Source organism: Populus alba, chromosome 1 (genome assembly GCF_005239225.2).
Source record: "Populus alba chromosome 1, ASM523922v2, whole genome shotgun sequence".
NCBI classification, from domain to species: domain Eukaryota; kingdom Viridiplantae; phylum Streptophyta; class Magnoliopsida; order Malpighiales; family Salicaceae; genus Populus; species Populus alba.
In genome coordinates, this window is record NC_133284.1 from 32,560,042 (window position 1) to 32,578,579 (window position 18,538).

General features: G+C 35.8%; 3 protein-coding genes across 3 annotated transcripts; 2 read left to right on the forward strand and 1 right to left on the reverse strand.

The window, feature by feature from the left end:
• The first annotated feature begins 793 nt into the window (after positions 1–793).
• LOC118055568 (uncharacterized protein At5g39865) lies at positions 794–2,153 on the forward strand. The gene has a single exon (XM_035067531.2). The coding sequence runs from the start codon at positions 1,215–1,217 to the stop codon at positions 1,980–1,982; it is 768 nt and encodes a 255-aa protein (XP_034923422.1). The 5' UTR covers positions 794–1,214; the 3' UTR covers positions 1,983–2,153.
• Positions 2,154–5,206: 3,053 nt separating this feature from the next.
• LOC118055570 (LRR repeats and ubiquitin-like domain-containing protein At2g30105) lies at positions 5,207–9,010 on the forward strand. Its single transcript, XM_035067532.2, has 10 exons — positions 5,207–5,531; positions 5,647–5,741; positions 6,054–6,215; positions 6,557–6,667; positions 6,771–6,871; positions 7,591–7,728; positions 7,962–8,010; positions 8,167–8,232; positions 8,421–8,540; positions 8,619–9,010. Exons 1-10 carry the CDS (start codon positions 5,369–5,371, stop codon positions 8,727–8,729), a joined length of 1,116 nt encoding a protein of 371 aa, XP_034923423.1. The 5' UTR covers positions 5,207–5,368; the 3' UTR covers positions 8,730–9,010.
• A 1,330-nt stretch (positions 9,011–10,340) lies between these two features.
• On the reverse strand, positions 10,341–17,430 carry LOC118055571 (ubiquitin-activating enzyme E1 1). Its single transcript, XM_035067533.2, has 7 exons — positions 17,287–17,430; positions 16,758–17,125; positions 15,233–15,450; positions 13,330–14,124; positions 11,954–12,822; positions 11,432–11,864; positions 10,341–11,171 (listed from the first exon to the last, which is right to left on the reverse strand). The coding sequence occupies exons 2-7, from the start codon at positions 17,110–17,112 to the stop codon at positions 10,575–10,577; spliced, it is 3,267 nt and encodes a 1,088-aa protein (XP_034923424.1). The 5' UTR covers positions 17,113–17,125; positions 17,287–17,430; the 3' UTR covers positions 10,341–10,574.
• Between the last annotated feature and the right edge of the window lie 1,108 nt (positions 17,431–18,538).

Below are 18,538 nucleotides of genomic sequence, written 5' to 3' on the forward strand. Positions count from 1 at the left end.
GCTAGATGCCATATTAATGGGGCAACCTAGCAGTTCTTCTCCGCAAGCAAACACAGATCATATACGATATATAGACCAACAAGAAGCATCCACCCTACTCAAGGTTTTTCCATGGCAAGCCAATCACGGCATGTGGATGTAGTCTTCTCTTAGTCACAACCCCTCTCACCTCACTTTCTTCTCTGCTGCCATGTGAAACTTTTCAGAACCCACCCACACCCACTTGCTAGGCTTTTATCGTTAACCTTTAGCTTTTGGTATTTGGTAACCAGACTACTCAGCGTTTCCAAACACGCCTTGTCTACACAACAGTGATCTCTTTATGGTCCCCCATTTCACTCACGGTGGATCTTAAGGTCCCTCCTCCTTCCCTAAAACTTATGACCAAGGAGGTCGTGCTCTCTCACCTTGAACTGCTTCTTTTTTTTATTTTGAAGTTCTTATCAAGCAATTGTTTTTGTGTTTTGATAAAAATTTGAAAAATAACTCGAGAAACAGGCGCAATCGTGAGGTAATGAGCCTAATGAAAAGGAATAGACGATCTTGCCACTGAACCGCACAGTTATTGGCATTGTGATTGTCTCCACTTCATTACAATTTAGACAGAAAAAACATATTATCGGTGCAGAGGACAGACATCTCTTACAAGTTACAATAATGTAGCGACAAAAGGCAAGCAGTAAAATGTCCCACAAATACCATGAGAGAGAGAGAGAGAGAGAGAGAGAGAGAGATGAAAACAAGGAAGCAAAAGAGAAAACCTTTCTCTCAATCTCCGATTCTTACTGGCTTTACCTAAAATAATAAAAAAAAAAAAAGTATGCCATCTATGTCTACAAACGAGGACCTTTCATCCATAATTAGGCTAAATCATTCCATCTCCTAACCTACCCCTCCTAGTAAACCCTCCATTCAAAAAGCGAAGCCAAGCTCCAGCATAAAGAGTTTCTCTTTACCCTCCTCAACCACCTTAACAAAACCACCTAGCATATTCTCTCGCCATCGACCTTTCCTTTTCTTGCCCCTCGTCCTCTTAAACCTTCATCACCCGCTTTTGCAGCTCTTCATTCAATCCCCTAAAAATCCCTTCCCTTTAAGCAAAACCCGAGAAACGAAAGCAGCCAAAACCCATTTTATACTCCTAATTGTTTCTGTTTTTCACAAATCTATCAGACCCAGAAAGAGAAGAATTCAATTTGGATCTCCACCGCTCAATGTGGCGGCCGTGGGCTAAATCAACAGTTAAGATTCACGATACCTCGTCTTCTCCTTTCTCTTTCCCCACTTTCAAAGATATCCAAAACCTCTGCACAGAGGACCACCCCTCCAGTCACATAAAAAAATGCTCCTCCATTTTCCACCGGGTCCGGGTCGCCAACACCTTCCTTCGCTCCCTCGCGTTATCCTTACCCGAACCAAAACCCGGACCCGGACCAGGACCAGAAAACAATGCCTATCCAACCCCTAACAAAACGACAGCACCACCGCTTCAACAACAACCTTCTATTACAATCCCGGGTACCGACAAGCGAATTGTCGTCTACTATACAAGCCTACGCGTGGTTCGTTCAACATTCGAGGACTGCAAGATCGTCCTATCTATCCTTCGTGGGTTCCGCGTTTTGGTTGACGAACGAGATCTCTCAATGGATTCAAGTTTTTTAAACGAGTTAAATCAGATCTTCTCGAAGGGTGGTGGTTGCAGTCAGAAGCTGACATTGCCACGTGTATTTATCGGAGGGAGATACATGGGTGGAGCCGAGGAAACCAGACAGTTGAATGAATCAGGTGAGCTCAAGAAAATCATAGAAGGGTTGCCTGTAGCGGATTCTGGTGTTTGTGAGGTGTGCTGTGGATATAGGTTTATTCTATGTGGTCAATGTAATGGGAGTCATAAGTTGTATATAGAGAAAGCTGGGTTCAAATCTTGCACGGCTTGTAATGAGAATGGTTTGATCAGGTGCCCATCTTGTGCTGTCTGATTTTTATTTTTATTTTTTATTAACTTTGCTGAGGAAAATTAGAAGGTTTGTTGTTATTTCTTTTTGTGATGTAATAATCTTAAAGTAGGTGACACGTTAAAAATTTAGGAAACTAAGGTTATGTTAACATTACCTTCTTTTTTTTTATTATTAAAATATGATTATTATGTATGTTAGTTTTTAAGCTATAGGAAGCGTATGAGTTTGATCAATCAAATCTTTTTACTTTTTTGTGGATTTTGGGAATTATACTCTTACAATTGTTGGTGTAGTGATTTCAATTAGCTTTGGAAATAATTTTTATTATTTTTTTAAAATTTATTTTTTATGATATGAATATAATATATATATATATAAATATAAAAAAATTAAAAAAAGTTAATTTTTTTCAAATACGTTTAAAACATCAAATAAAGATTCTAGGCAAAGGGGTGTGATGACTGATGGGGGCTAGTTTCTTTTGTTTTGAGCGAAGTTTGATGTTGACTCCATTTTATTTTATTTTTTCATTTGTTTGGAGTTTAGCAGTTGGAAATTGTTCAATTGTCTCGTATATTTTGTCCTCGTTTTGGTTCATTCCACTTTTGGGTTCTGTGCTTTTTGAGAATTATTCAAATCTAGAGAAGGATGGTTGGAGGAACAAAATTCATCTTTTCATTAACTGTGGTGGATATTACAGATTACACATTGACTGACATAGAAAAACAAAGGGCGACTCTGCCCTATCTGCTACATTACAGGGTAGTATAACTGGCATTTGAGCTTGAATACTTGTTGATTCAACGAAACTGCTACTGTTTAGGGACTTGGTAACGATAGCTGCTGCCTGCTAACTGATCTTTTCTGGCAAGAACTGAGTTTTTAGCTCTCTTAATGCAGCCTATACTCTGAAGAAATGGAAATCGAGTTTTGACATGCTTTGTTTTAGCTATGGAGACAAGTTAACTATAGCTGTTAGAGATGTATAGAACCATGCTGACAAGTGCCTGTGTTTATACATCTCTAACATGATTTATACCATTACAGTGTGGGGTTATGTGGTGGCTCTCTTGTTAGATGGTATAGCTCTGTGTGTTCGTGATCGTAGGGTTGCAGCAATCAAGCTTCATTTTGTTTCTGGTTTTCAGGTAGACCAGTCACAGCAGAATTGATGCGTTTGCATAGATTTCTTTTCCCGGCATCCTTTTTTAGGATGAGAAAAACTTTTGTACACCAAGATTAGATACCTCTCTGGTCAGGTCTTAAGCAGAGCAACATGAAGACGAAACTCTCTCGTAGCTTAAGATTTCAAGACACATGCTGCATTTTATGTCATAACTTGAAATTAACTCAAATTGGAATGGCCTGGGACAGAAGCAACATAGGCTTTCAAAAACAGGAATATTTCCTGGGCAGTTTCTTGTTTCTCTAAGAAGTGAAAAGGAAATGACAGTCCGTTTGATGTAATTCCCCTTCTATAACTGGCAATGGTACAAGAAATTAAGAATTCTTCTTCTTCTACAGCTTTCCTAATGCACATGGGAGGGAGACAGCTTTTAGGGTTTACGACAGTTTTTTGTCATTCACCAAAGCCTTCATATTCATCTCTCCAGCCATCAATCTCAAGCGAACAGTTGTGTATGTTCATGTAGTTGCTCTTTGTAAACTTAAAAATCTGATCGCAAGGGAAAAAAATGCAATCCACTCCTTTATTCCATCTAATTTACTGACGTGCTTTTCAAGTTGGTCTTGCTTTCCTAAGTTTCTCAACAAGTGAAGTTCGTTGCTGTCAAGATTTCTCATAGGCACATTTTAAAAAACTTTAATTATTGTCAAGATTCCATTCTAAATAATAAAAAACTTAAAATTTTAAAAACAAGTATTGGCCCGTGTTACCTAACATACTTTAATTAGACACTGAGACTGAGCGGTTTACCAGCAACATCATTCACCCACTTTCTGTCCTTTCTCAAAACCGGACACGCTGCCGGAACCTCTGCGCTCTCCGAGCAATGGAAAAACCCTTGGACTTGTGTTCCTGGTCTTAAATCTTTCACTTAATTACCTGATTTAATTCCAAGAAATTCAGAGTCTTAGATAAAGGCGAAATTACTTTGCAATTGCCAGGCTTTGCTAAAGTAGCTCGTCTTGGTATGAATGAAACGACAATCCTTAAAAGCAGAATTCCCTGCGGAAAGGATACGGTATCCAGACGCGCATCTACTCCCCCGTTATGCCAAACCTTAAAAGCAGGGCTATTTAAGTCATTTCAATTCATAAAACATTAAAAACAAGAACACCACCGTGTGAACAAGCGTATCCGTGGGGGAGGTCGTTTTGAATTACATTCCAAGATGTTTTTAAAATTTTGAATATTTATTTTTATTTTTTAAAATTATTTAAAAGTATTGTTATTGTAATTTTTTAAAATAAAAATATTTTTTAATATATTTTCAAATAAAAAAATTTAAAAAAAAAAAACATTCTCACACGCTCCTTAATGTTACGCTCCCATTTCAAAACCAAAGTAATTAGAAAGTGGTTTTTTATTATATGAATATTTGTTTATTTATTACAAAAAAATAAAGAGAATTTTAAATATTATTAAATTATTTAAAAAAATAATTAATGCATTTTATCTTAATGTATGCATATAAACTATTTTAAATTTATTTAACATTTTATTTACTTAAACAAATATTATGTAATATTTTGATTTGTTTTTTATTATGTTTTCATGATATTTATATGCTGTTAAAAGTATTTTTTTTTTAATAATAATTTTAATTCAAGTTTTACAATATTAAATTATAAAATAATTTAATAATTTTACTCATAACCCGTCACGATAATTCATTATCAAATAATTTAAATTATGCAATGATAATTTCAACTCAAATGAAGAAATTATTTTTGAAGTAAATAATCTTGATTTTTCTTAAAATGTTTTAATTTAAGCTATACAATGATAAGATTACTAAACAATTTAGTAATTTAACTTATAGTCCCCACCAATTCAGCACAGCATTATTAGATAGAATAGAGATTTAAAGTATATTTTTTAATATATTAAAAATTTTTTAATATTAATATATCAAAATTATTTTAAAAAAAATTAATTAAAAAAAAAATCATTAGACCGGGGATAAAAAAAACTGAATTAGCCGCTTAGTCTTTGATTAAAAAGTGAATGACGATTGTATTTGTATATTATTTGTATATTAGTCATATGGGCATGAATAGTTTTCACAAATAAAAGCGTCATATCATAATTTTTGCATTAAAATACAAGAAGGCAAAGAGACCTTCTCTGCAATCTGTCTCTCTTTCTCCCCTCCCAAATTCTCCAAAACAAAGAAAAAGAATCACAAAGATCATCATCGACAACTGAAAGGAAACAGAAGAAAATGGAGGTGGAAGGTCAAAATACAGCGATAAACATAACAGTGAAGTTCAGTGGAAGATCCATTCCAATCTCTGTCTCTCTAGACTCCAAAATCAAAGACGTCAAATCCCTTCTGCAACCTCTCACCAACGTTCTTCCCCGTGGCCAAAAACTCATCTTTAAAGGTACCCATAATCTCTCTCTTCTTTTTGCTTATATCCTTTCTTTTCTTTGAAATTGAGATGGAATGTGAAGAGCCCTGAAAACGGCGTGTCGTTTCTTGGTGCTTCCCTTTTGCAGGGAAGTTGTTGGTGGATGGTATGACTTTGAGGGAATCAGAGGTCACAAATGGGGCCAAGGTCATGCTCATGGCCTCTCAGGGCTTGCACCAAGGGGTATCTTTGTTATTATTATTTTTTTCTTTTTTTATTTCTCTTTCAAGCCCTAATAGCATCTGGTTATGGAGTCTTGATTAAAGAATTACTCTTTAATTATTATAAGCTTGTGATTGAAGAGAATTAAAAATTCCCATTTTTAGTTTCAAATTTTCAATGAAATTTTGATAGATGATAGCTTAAAGTTTTAAGCTTTTTAGTTTTGATAATGGTCGAAGTTACTGGAAAATGTGTGTTTTTGTTTGAGGTAGACTTTGACACTGTTATTCGATTATGTTAAGTTGATTTTAATTTTTGGGTATGTTTGAACAGGATGGTCCAATACTAAAAGATGCTAAGACTCGATCGATTTCAAGGGCTAATACTAGCAGTAATAAAACGGTTAATGAAAAGATTGGAGTTTTGTTTGATAAGAACCGGGTTGAACGATGGAAGGTTACTGGAGTTATTGGACTGGCTGAATGCAACTTAAAGGTATAAATTGTGAATCTTTCCTTGTTATCTATCAATTAAATTTTCGTTTTTAACTTGTTTATCAAATGAAACACTAGAAGAGAAAAGGAAGAAATAATATTTCAGATTTTCTTCTTCAGACTCTAGATGTGCTATACGCCATTTAGGAACAAAAAATCCTTTTAGGTTGTGGAAATCTCTTATGTTTTTCTTAGGACTAACCTTGCTATGATGTTGATCTAAGATTTGACCATAATGAAGAGGGAAAGCCAACCTTTTATTTTTCCTGAATCAAGGCCATTAATATTATGTTTTCAGTATTCAGTTTCTTACATTTGTTCTTGTTTATTGGAATTCAAAAGGCAATACCTGAGGAAGTTTGGACATGTGGACCTTCTACAAGAGTCCTTGATATCAGCAACAATGTTATTCTAGATGTACCAGCCCAAATTGGCTGTTTAAGTTCCATGCAGGTGAACAATATTTTTTCCATTTATTTATTTGTTTGGATTAATTGAGTGGACTCTTCTGTTAAAAGTTTTGTGGATCTCATTGTTTAATTTTAAATTTTCTCAGAAATTTTTGCTCAATGGAAATGGTATGTCGGATGAATGCATTAAATGGAAAGGACTAACATCTTTGAAGCATTTAACAGTTCTGTCTGTCAGCCATAACAAGTGAGTATTACATCAACTGTAATGATTTTGGTCCATGTATCATTTGATTTGCAGCAAAACTTGAAAAGCTTGTGACTAAATGTGCTTTTGTGGCTTAAAATAATTATTGAATTTACCTATGTTGCTATCCTGCTCAAAGTTTGTTGAGATTGTTCTGTGAATTAGCTAGTTGTCTCTGGTAATTGTTATAAAGAGGAAGTCGATAGCAGGACCTAATATGTAATATAAGTGTCTCATTCCATAGCATTCTGGCTTGAAGTAGTATTCTAATATGAGGAAAGCTATAATCATAGAGCAGCCTCATTGAGAAGAGACATATTGATCCACATTTCTTGAATCTGTTATAGGAATTCCAAGCTCATGCTAACTGACGTGTACTAGGTAATCAACCTTAAATAATTTATCATTGAAGACAATCATTATCTGTTGATTTCTTGCTTAATTCTCCGCAAAATTGTGCATTTCTTATAGAGTTATGTTTTATCCTGGTTTGTTGAAGGCATAGTCTCTGCTACATGTGATTTGGGGCAAGGTTAAGCATCTTGCCTCATGTATTTTCTTATGTGCAAGCTAATTGCATGCTGAGACTTTAGGAATTTCTCATATGTTAATTTCAGTTTTTTGATATAGTTAGAAAAGTTAGCCTTATCTCATTAACTGGTTTAGTTTTAAACACTTGGGATTATATAATGTGGCATCAAACATGTAATCTGATGCAGGTTATCCACCTTGCCTTCTGAATTGGGTGCTCTGTGCTCTCTGAGACAACTGCATGTTTCAAACAATAAGTTGAGTAGCCTCCCTATGGAAATTGGACTTCTCACCCAGCTTGAGGTTTTGAAAGTCAACAATAACAGGTACTGTTTATATTAGAGATTTTTGGAGGATTAACCCCCCCCTCCCCCGGCACGCGACCCCTCCACACATGTCCCTTTTTTTCCTCCCTTTCATCTCTCTTTCTTTCTTTGGTGGTTTTGGAACATTAAGTTTAGAATTAAAAAGTGAAAGGTCTGTTGCCTTTGTTGGGTATTCTTTTCTCTCTGGTATGAATTATTTGACAGATCCTGATTTTAATGTTTCTCTGTCACAGAATAAGCAACGTTCCTATGTGTATAGGGGACTGTAGTTCTCTTGCCGAGGTAATATTTTCGGTGTTTCCTCCTAATCTCTGATTCTCTGTGGTGGGGGAAGTACATGATTCAGCTGTTGCTTGACAAACTGAATCTGGATGGATAATTTCTCATTTATTCAGTGCAGTTTTCTTATGTGCTTGACCAAGTTTCTATGTGGTGCAGGTTGATCTTTCATCAAATCTTCTGACAGATTTGCCTGTTACATTTGGGGATTTGCTTAATTTGAAGGTCCCTAGTTGATTCATGTTTTCATTATGCTATTCCCTGTTTTCTCAATTTTGTGATACCAGCATGTTTGAGGTTAACAGTAACTTCCTTAGTATTTTGCCCATGTATATTTGCTTCAACTTCAAGAAGCAGGCAAGCAACCTTACCACATGATCCTGTATTTATTGGCTTCTCCATTGTTTGTGCAGGCTTTGCATCTAGGCAACAACGGGTTAAAATCCCTCCCTTCTACAATATTCAAGATGTGCCTGCAACTCTCAACTCTAGATCTCCACAACACAGAAATCACAATGGACGTTCTTCGTCAGGTTTACTCACCTACTTCCTTTGTCTTTCCTATCCCAGCCATTGTTGTTTGATGACATAATAAAAGAACTTATTGACAGCTTGAAGGATGGCAAGATTTTGATGACCGCCGTCGTTCAAAACATCAGAAACAACTGGATTTTCGAGTTGTGGGCTCTGCTGAGTTTGATGAGGGTGCTGATAAACTTTGATGTTACAGCCTCGGACTGCATTTTGAAGTGGTGGCAAATTTCTGGAGTAAGAAGGGCCTGTTTATAGAATCAAGAAATTTGCTATTGATTAATTTTTATAAATAGGCAAAGGAGGTTGTGATTATCTTCCTCAAAAGCAACGTAGGACTACCAAGTGTTGAATGGCTAGTCTCTCTGAATTGTTTGCATGATTGCATCACTAAAAACAAAAGCGAATATTTTTTATTTTAATTGTATCGATTTTTAGAGATATAAAATGGTAAATTATATTTTTATGATAATTTGATGTTTATACATTATTTATATTTCGTTGGTAAATAAATTTTTGATTCTCGTTATTGTTTATTTGACTCAAATTTACTTGAATGATGAAGAAAAATTGAATTTCTATTTAAAGAATTATAAATTCATAAATATAAACAATTTAATGGGAGGATAAATTTTTAGATTAAATCAGATTTTTATGAATTTATTTATAATAATAAAGAAATGTTTATTTGGATCTGATGATAATTATATATGATGTCAAACCCAAGTATGCGGGTTTTGGGTTTGCAGATACAAGCCTGACGGTTTAGTTTGAACATCTAGGTACATGTCTAACTTCAATGTCAAGTGTTAAAAAAGTAATTTTAAAAAGTAATTTAAATTTTTTTAGAAGAATAAACAGTCAGCTTTAATTAAAGGACCAATTTATATTGTTTTTTAAAAATAAGGCTAACAAAGCAATAAAAAAAATGCAGGTATTAAATTATAATCAAGAACTCGGCATGTTTTATATTTATTTTTGTTTTGACTCGAAAGGTTCCTCTACTGTGTTTAAATTCAAAGGCAGGCATGATTGTTTTTAAAACAATTATCACAGTAAATTAAAAATATTGATGGCTAAAAAAATCAATGAAATAATATAATTCATGTTACAATTAGAAAACTTGATATTTATCATTTGTTGGTATTCAAAAGAGTAATGTCCAATAAAACATATTAAATGGGCAAGAGAGTTAAAAAGAAAAGGATAAAAAAAAAATCCTAACATTATTAGTATCATAAAAAAAATCATTATAAAACAATTCTACGGAAATCAAGAAAAGTTGCTATGGTGACTTGACTGGACCACACTTAACATCTAAAAACAATAGATGATTAACTTATCTTTGATGGAAAATATAATCCATTCGGGTCACATTAATATTTTTTTAATAATATTAATAGTGTTATTATCTAAATTTCGGTGTGTTTTCAAGATATTTTCTTTCTTTCTTTTTCTTTCTCCTTTCTCATTTCTTCTTTCCAATTAATATTTTTTTTATTAAATACATTTATTATTCTAAATAGCAATAAGTTTATGGATATCGTGTTTTCATACAAGGAAGGGAGTCACTGCGACAAACAACGAAAATTACATCAAGTCCGTATAGGGAAAGTCAGCCTATCTCACTAAATTTTCTTTCAAAAATCTATTGAAAGATATCACCACCTCGCAGGATCCGGTTGTATCCGCCATGTAAATGCCAAAGTCAACCTCCTTTATCAAAGAAAAACTAATAGGGTCGAGAACGGCAGCAGGTAACCTGACATCAACAGCAGAAATTCTTCTCATGACAAATGCCATGGCAAAAACTCTGGTTTTCCAGCACTTCCTATTCATATCTAGCGGGGAAAAAAAAGCATCGCAGGGGAATATAAGTTACTATTTAGTTTATGTCACATGGTTGTGTGAAAAATATCAAATCTTGTGTACCCTCAGATGCAAGCATTGAAATAAAATCTAACTGTTAAAAGGACACCAAACCCTCATCCTAAAATCAAGACTGACGTGCTGGCTGGGGAAATGGACAAGACAACCTAGGAGAAGTAAACGGATACTGGGGGAATGTCAACATCATTGCCTTCATCATCCTCACATGCGACAACAACATCAAAGTGGCGACGATATGCAGGCAGCTCCGCCTTGGCCACTTCCCTGACCAGATCAACCATCTTCCTGTCCATCCTGTCTCTGTGCCGAGGGAACATGCTATTGTAAAGCAGGCAACTACCATGTGAAATGCTATAGGCATCAAGCCCCTTATCCTTGAGCCATTGCAGAAGTTCCCTCAAGGTAGGATTGTCTTTTAGAATCCACCTGTCCCAAACTGTCCAGCTCATATCCTGATGCTTGATAACCTTGGGTGGGACAGGCTCGGCCATGGAGAATAGAGGGAGTGCAAGGTTGGCAAATGTATTGCGGTAGTCCTCCACCTTGTGTCCACCATCCAGCACCTTATACAGCTCCAAGCACACAAGACCAGTGGCCATAGCTGTGGAGGTTGCTATAGCAGGGATGATCCTTCCAGCAATAAACTTGGCTTTCAGTTTGTCAACCTCAGGAATGCTGTAGTTTCTTGCTCTCATGTTGGCAAGACCGGCTATCAGATCCATGTGGTAGTTTGTATCGTCATCCTGCACAATCAAGGAAACTCACTTAAATTTGGGCTGGCACAACATCAAATGGCCGATAAAGTACCTCCCATTATATTTTGGCCACATAATAAAAATTCTTCAAGTCCACAACAAGAAGCAAACAGCAATTCATGCAAATATTTCAAAATTATCAGCTGCTATAATATATGATAAAAAAAGGTTGGATAACATCCTGCTTTGTTCTACAGCAGGATGATCCAAATAAATGCATGCTAAATAAATTGAACAAGAGAGACCACCTTCTCAAACTGAATTGGAGTCATCCTGTATGCAGGTGGCAACTTATGCCTGCACTGCTCTAGTTTCCTGAAAAGTTCATTGATTACCGCTGCATCATCTACAGATACAGTAGATATAGTGGTAGCCTTTTCATCTGTCTCAATTTTCACATCTTCTCTTGGCTGAAATTCTGGCACAATCACCTTCTCTACAGCCTCGGCCAATGTCTTAGGATGTTTCACCCACTCAGGAACAGAGATCCCAAAAGTCTCTGCTCGCAATATTGATGCTGCCATGACAAAATGGAGGTGACTTGGATCTGCAGTTGAGAACTGAAGTGGATGAGGGAATCGCTTTGGTGCTGACCAGAACGGAGCACCAGTACTAGTAGATGCATCTTCAGGGAAAGTGAAGATCAACTGCTTCACCCGATCAGCAAAATAATCTTCAAACCTGAAGTCAATGTACGCATAACATCAGAAAACAGAATGAGGTATGCCCTACCATAAAGAAAGAATAGGAGACCCAATACAAGAGGGTACCTTAAACGCGCCCATGTGATGCAATCCTGGAATGTCTCACATTTTTCCTTCTCAAGGCATTCAAGAACACGTTCCAAGGTGTCCCTTGACTGAGCATCACCAGCTTTGGTCATAGCATTAGTATAATCAACTGGATTTGATAGATAGGCATTAACTTCTGTTGGTGTTTTCTCAACCAAACCCTCAAACTCAGATCGAGCCCATGTCAAGCAATGATCAATGTTATGTGGGAATGAATGCACAGTGCACATAGGTGCTTGTTTCTCTGGTGGGTCCCTTGAAGCACCATAATTTTCAGTCAGGTGAGGAATGATCATCTGAGTGTTGCATTTGGCACCCAAGGTTCCTGACTCGAGAAGAGGCTTTTGGAAGTACAAGCACCTCTGGTCAACATAAAGTCTTGCATTGACATTGTCTAAAGCATTGACAACGGCAGTCAAGTTCTCCCAGAAAGTATCATCAAATACATTCTCACTTTCAGGGCACACACGATTTTGCAGTGCTTCAATCTTGAGATGAGGATTTATTAATGTAGCAGCAGAAGCAGCAACAGTGGATTTGGCCTGTCCAATGTTCCAATCACGGAAGAGAAACTGCCTGCTCAAGTTACTCTTCTCAATCACATCATCATCAGTTAACGTCAGCTTTCCCTGTTCACCACATGAAACACCCATCAGTGCTAAATTTTTCAAGAATTCACAGCCAAGCGCACCAGATCCTACTACAAACAAATTAGCATCCTCTAGCTTCTTCTGAAGCTTGGACCCAAAAACTGAGATTTGTGCATCATAACGGCTATTTCGTGGCTTGAAGTCACTGGGATCCAAATTTGCTGTTGGAAGTGATTCCACGGAATCAAAATAGAAGAACTGTTACAGCAGAAAAGGCAAAGTTAGCTTACCACAGCAAGCAGTAAAGTTGAATCATTAGGTAGATGTTTAACTTTGGAAACAGCCACATCCAAGGCAAGTAAAATTAGGTAAATTAAACATGGCTAGTTTATCAAGCCAAGATGTTATGATAAAAACTCACTATAGGTTAATAGATGAAACCCTCAACAGTATTTAAAAGTCCTTCTGGTCAAACTGAATTAAAGGAAAGCCCAAACAAAGCACAACATTATTTTAAACTTCCTTTGATCAAACTAAATTTGATGGTCCAAACAGAGTGCGCAAGTATGTAGATAAAATTCTTTAACTGTGTGTATACAAAAGAACCCTCCATTTGTTTATGTACAAAGACTATAAGTAAATAGATGAAATTCTTCAACAGTGTTAAAAAGCTCAAGAACAAAAACTGAAGTTTACCGCATGCCTAAGTTGGCTAGAGAGAGAAAGACTTAAGAAGTTTCAACAAAATAAAAAATTGATACCAACCTGAAAGAGAGGATGAAACTTTCCAGAACATGCTTTGACAACCTCTTGTCCCACTAGACCACCAAACATAGCTGCCATAGGATTCAGTACAGCCCTGGCACCAAAGGCAAAGTGCCGCAGCAGTTTTGGGTTAATGTCCTCTACTCTCGCATCTCCTGAGTTTTCATTGATGTGACTTGCCAGAGATATAAGCTTCTGAGCATCTTCTTCTGAACCAGCAGCAGGGAAACGACCCATCTCAGACACGAACTTGTCCAGTGCTTGAAATGCCAAGTGCAAGAGAGGTGGACGATCAAACTTGGAGAAATCACTCAATAGAAATTCACCGGGATCTTTAATTGCTTCTCTCAATGGCTTAAAATTCAACACCTTGGGTTGTTTCACCTGTGTGACAATCCCACCTTTCTCATAGGTAGAAAAGTTTGTGGTGTCCTCCTCGAGATTAAATGAATATGGTCTGGAATTTTTAATCTTTCTTGGTTTTCCATCATTCATTTCTGTCATTCCCTTCACTTCAGAGAAAACAACAAGATCCCCATCTTGAAACTCAAGCCTTTCATCATCAACACATGACACCAGTGCAGGGTTATCATTGCTGATAGATGCAATTATACCAGTGTGTGGTTCCTCTCCATCAACATCAAACACTGTGAATTCAGGTCCAAAGTCACAAAACACAGAGCCAAAGAGACCTCTAACTTCAGCCTTGATAAATGAGATGGGGGGATTATGATTATGGCAGTAGTCATTAAACTCAATGGCTTTGTCAAGATTGAGATCTGTAAATACGACAACCTGCACCACCAGAAAACAAGCATCTGGCATAAAGCAGTATAAGCAAATACATATGATTTCTGTAAAATAAGATAGGCGATGTATTCGAGCAGACCAGATGAAGAAATAGCAGACACAATCAATAGCAGAAGATGAATAGAATTGTTAGGGGGGCAACTTAGACACAACATTACTTCAAATAAAAAAATAACAACTTGTTATGGGGACCAATATGAAGCATATACCAAATCATAGGGACTTTAGTGAATTTTGAAGATTTTGGGGGACTGTTGGCTTACAGGCCACCCTGGACACACTGATGATCCACTGAAAACATAACGTCGTTGGATTTTTTTTTTCCTCATATTTGCATGAAGATAAAAATCCTTCACTTTAGCATTTAGATTATCTTAGAATTTTATTAACGCACCGAAAAGGTGGTGCAATGCGATCCTTTGTACCAAGATGAGTACAACTGCACACTAATCTTCACTCCTGTCCTCTTGTTCATGCCTTCCATTATAATTTCTTAGAACATTTAATGCTTTTGAGAGTTGAGACCATCTTAACTAACAGGTTATAAATTTTATTTTTTGCTAAGTGAATATTATGCTTGCAAGCTTTTGTGGACAGAAGACATTGGAAGTTCATTGAACCAGGCAATTGTATTCTTAAGAATTGGCATGTCTTGCAGTGTAAGGTCACACAACAACATGATGCAACACAGAAAGAAAAGGGCCAGTTCTATGTTTTCACTTTTGTAGGGTTATGCATGTAGCATAAAATAACTATAGGCCCTGTCTAGAATAGCATAATTAAGCTGCGAACCTTAACTGGCATTGACCACCTAATTTGTTGCAAGAGAAAATTAGTCAATGACAATACAAATGATTTAGATAAATGCATACAATATAACAACAAAAATCCAAATTCAGTAGCATATTCTGACATGCATTTGTAATAACATTTTTTCCTGTGAAAGAAAGATTTACTGGTAACCTTGATAAAGTACCTGCTAAGAAAATTGCAGGTTATAATCAAGATTATAAAAAGGTGGTCAAGATGGCACAATGCATATATTCGGACAAGATTTTTCTGATAATATCAAAGTGGAGAAACAAGGACGTACCTGGAACTTATCAAGTTGTTCAGTTGTCAATTCTGTAATTAAGGTAGAGATGGTGACTGCATTGTTGAGATCCTGCAACTTCTGAACAGATGCTAGGGCCCTGTTCTTACCAACATCATTCTCGGAAAAAACAAAGTTGCTGGATAAATCCCACAGCTCCAATATTCCTTCATCATGCAATGTCACGGACTTGACACCAGCAAGAATGAGGTTTTTTGCTGTAGTAAGAGAATTACAGCAGATAGATACACATTAGAGAGACAGAAAGAGTCAATAAATTTAACACCAGTAGGAACAAGAATCAATCCAAATTAAAGACATTAGCATTCCTTAAATAATGCTATCTCAACTCAAGCAATGGCTTCTACAGTTTTAGATAATCACCCCACACCCAAAGGGAAAATAATATATATTACAGACTATCCGGTGCAAGGTTATAAAAATAACAATCCAACTGATATGACTCCAATTGATTCTATCAAAATTTGAGATAAAAAGACAAACAGAACTAAAAGGGAAAAGATGTGAAGAGAAATAGCTAGCAGAAGCTCCCTTTTGTAATCACAATTTTAAATTTCTGTTTTATTTGTTACTCGAACCCATGATATATACAAACCAAACCAAAAAAAAAAAAAATATCAATAAATCCAGAGTCCTTCTCAAGTGTTAGCTCCAAGACTAATCACCAAAGTGGTTGAGAAGCTAATGATAAAGACATTTGATACTACTGGTCATGAGTGTGTAAGGATTGTCACTTTTTAATATATTGCACAAGCATAAAGCTGAACCCAAATCTTGAACAATGCAGTACCAAAATGGAAAATGAGAAGTTCCAGGCAGAATAAAAAGAGCTTGAGAGGTCAAATTGAAAGATCTAAGATCAAGTTCACTTGCCAGGAGAGAAGCCAGCAACTATTATCAAAGTAAATTAGTTTTAAGGTTTTTTCTTTAAGCATTTTCTGCAAAATAAAACGAGTTTTTAAGTTTACTATGCTCAATCATCCATGTATGATGTGATCCGTCCCCACTCCCTTCTCTGTGTCTCCCTCACAGAAATGATTCGGTAATTTGAAGCCAGGGAATGAGAAAAACAGGTTTGAAATTTCTTGCTCAGAAATCAGGCTCTATTTAGTAAAATAAGCATCCCCTTTAACAGGGTTATCTTGTTGATCCTAGCAGTCTCCGATGATTTAAAGCCACCCGTATTTAGTTTAGAGCGCCAAGGCCTCCATCTATATTTTAGGGGCACATCCAATCATAGCTATAGTCACCACACAAATCTTCATTAACCATCTCTATTTCATGTGCTGCACCATTCTTTGCTATATTTTAGGTCTGTGGTTGGATTGCGCAGATCCAATTTTTCCTATCCTAACCTTAAAACATAAGAAATGAACCCATCTTCAAAACCACAGAAACCAAATCTCATATCAATAAAGCAATCTATTCACAAACAAATCCAACAAATCACAAAGGGAAAACCACCCGGTAGCATCAACTAGAAAAAAAGTCTCATAATTCATACCAATCTCAACACCAAGACCATGCATCCCGGAAACAAGAACGTTGGAACCAAAAAGCCTTCGCATCGTCTCTCTTCCATAAACAGCAAGCTGGCGACTGTGAAGATCCTCATCAATCTCCATCGGTTTCGAATCACCAGGTGACATGATCAACTCCTCTTTACAGTGGTTGTTACTGTCTCTGTCGGTGTCACTGCAATTACCAATAACGCAACTGTTTTTGTTACCAGAGACGTTCGATTCCAAGGAGCAATCGATTCGGTTCTTTTTGAAAGAAAATGAATCCGATATGCTGTTATCTGGTGCTTCTTCTCCTTCAACCAGCACTGCTTCAACAGGTCGCTTTATAGGAAGCATAAAGTATAGTAAACTGCCAAACAAACGACGAACACAAATCAAAATTGTTAAAATGAAAAAAGAAAAAAAAGAAAAAAAACGGTGCTGCTAATAAAACCATAAACCCTGAGGCCTAATAAGATTCCAATGTGAAGATGTTAAGCAGAGATTGATTAGAGGAAGAGATAAACGTACCGATTAGCCCAGTGAGGAAGGATGGAATCTAGGGGAGGGGGAGGGGGAGGGGGAGGGGGGGGGGATTGGGGTTTGGTTTTGGTAGCTTGTGGAGTGACTGTGAAGGAGAGAATTTTTTATTTTGGGTTTAGAGAAATTGAAGTTGAGAAGGGGTAGGGACGGGCGTATTTTATGGTTTTGCATTCGGTCTATGGCCTTAGGGTTCTGGACTGGGATGTGATGGAAAATTTTAGTGGACCATATAGATTGTTAAGAATTATTTATGTCATTTATGTAAAAAAATAAATAAATAGAAACATAGATATTAGAATTTAAAGAAAAATAAAAGAGAAAAAGAAAACATTGTTTATCTGAACATAGTTCACTTAGACACATATGTAAACAGTAATAGTATTTTCTTTTTCTTTGTCTTAAAAAAACCTGCATTAAGACAATATTGGTGTTCGAAAATTAATTGGGGGCAAGATAGGTATTTTGTGTTTAAATTGTACAATAAATTTACATCATTACCCTTAAAAAAAATTTAGCTTCTACTAAAATTTAATTTTGTATTTTTATAGAAAAATTACATAATGAAATAACTTATTTATCCTTGGAATGAAAAAAAAAAAAAAACTGATAGGGGGGTTTATAATTTTAAATTTTGTTGCACAGTACAAAAATCTTGGGGCCTTTAATATCAAATAATTTAACCCCTAGATTAAAGAGTATTTTTGTCATTTTATTACTAATTTTTTTTAATTAATGAGTTGAGGTGGGGTCATTGAAGTATTTTAATATATAAAAAATAATTAAAAATATGTTATTGCGTGTTGTGGGAGCGTTAATAACCCTATCATCTTAGGATGATGCATGCGATTAATCGAGGGGCAAAAATACATCTAGGCATATTCTTTATGAAATAGCAATGCTTGCATAAATAAGTTTGTTGGTTTGTCACTTGCTATCATTCCTCTTTTCTTCTTTTTATTTCCTTTCTCTTTACTTGGTTTTTGCATCTGCCTTGCAATTTTTCATATCAACATAAAGGTGTTTGAAAGTGTAATAATAATTGCTTTTCAAAGTGTTTTACTTGAAAATATATTAAAATTATTTTTTTATTTTTAAAAAAATTATTTTTGATATCAATATATAAAAAAGATTCAAAAACATAAAAAAAAAAATTTTAATAAAAATAAAATTTTCTCCAACCTCCGTACCAAACCAGAGTTAAACCTCTCTTTTTTCTTTTTTGTTTATCCATGTTATTTTG

Excerpts from the sequence above, each read along its gene's own strand:
- LOC118055568 (XM_035067531.2), top strand. The coding sequence starts at position 1,215 with ATGTGGCGGCCGTGGGCTAAATCAACAGTTAAGATTCACGATACCTCG.
- LOC118055570 (XM_035067532.2), top strand. The coding sequence starts at position 5,369 with ATGGAGGTGGAAGGTCAAAATACAGCGATAAACATAACAGTGAAGTTC. Across the intron at positions 5,532-5,646 it reads CCAAAAACTCATCTTTAAAG|GGAAGTTGTTGGTGGATGGT; the intron begins GTACCCATAATC and ends TCCCTTTTGCAG. Across the intron at positions 6,216-6,556 it reads TGGCTGAATGCAACTTAAAG|GCAATACCTGAGGAAGTTTG; the intron begins GTATAAATTGTG and ends GGAATTCAAAAG.
- LOC118055571 (XM_035067533.2), bottom strand. The coding sequence starts at position 17,112 with ATGCTTCCTATAAAGCGACCTGTTGAAGCAGTGCTGGTTGAAGGAGAA. Across the intron at positions 14,125-15,232 it reads AACAACTTGATAAGTTCCAG|GTTGTCGTATTTACAGATCT; the intron begins GTACGTCCTTGT and ends CTGGTGGTGCAG. Across the intron at positions 11,172-11,431 it reads CTCCAATTCAGTTTGAGAAG|GATGACGATACAAACTACCA; the intron begins GTGGTCTCTCTT and ends TTGATTGTGCAG.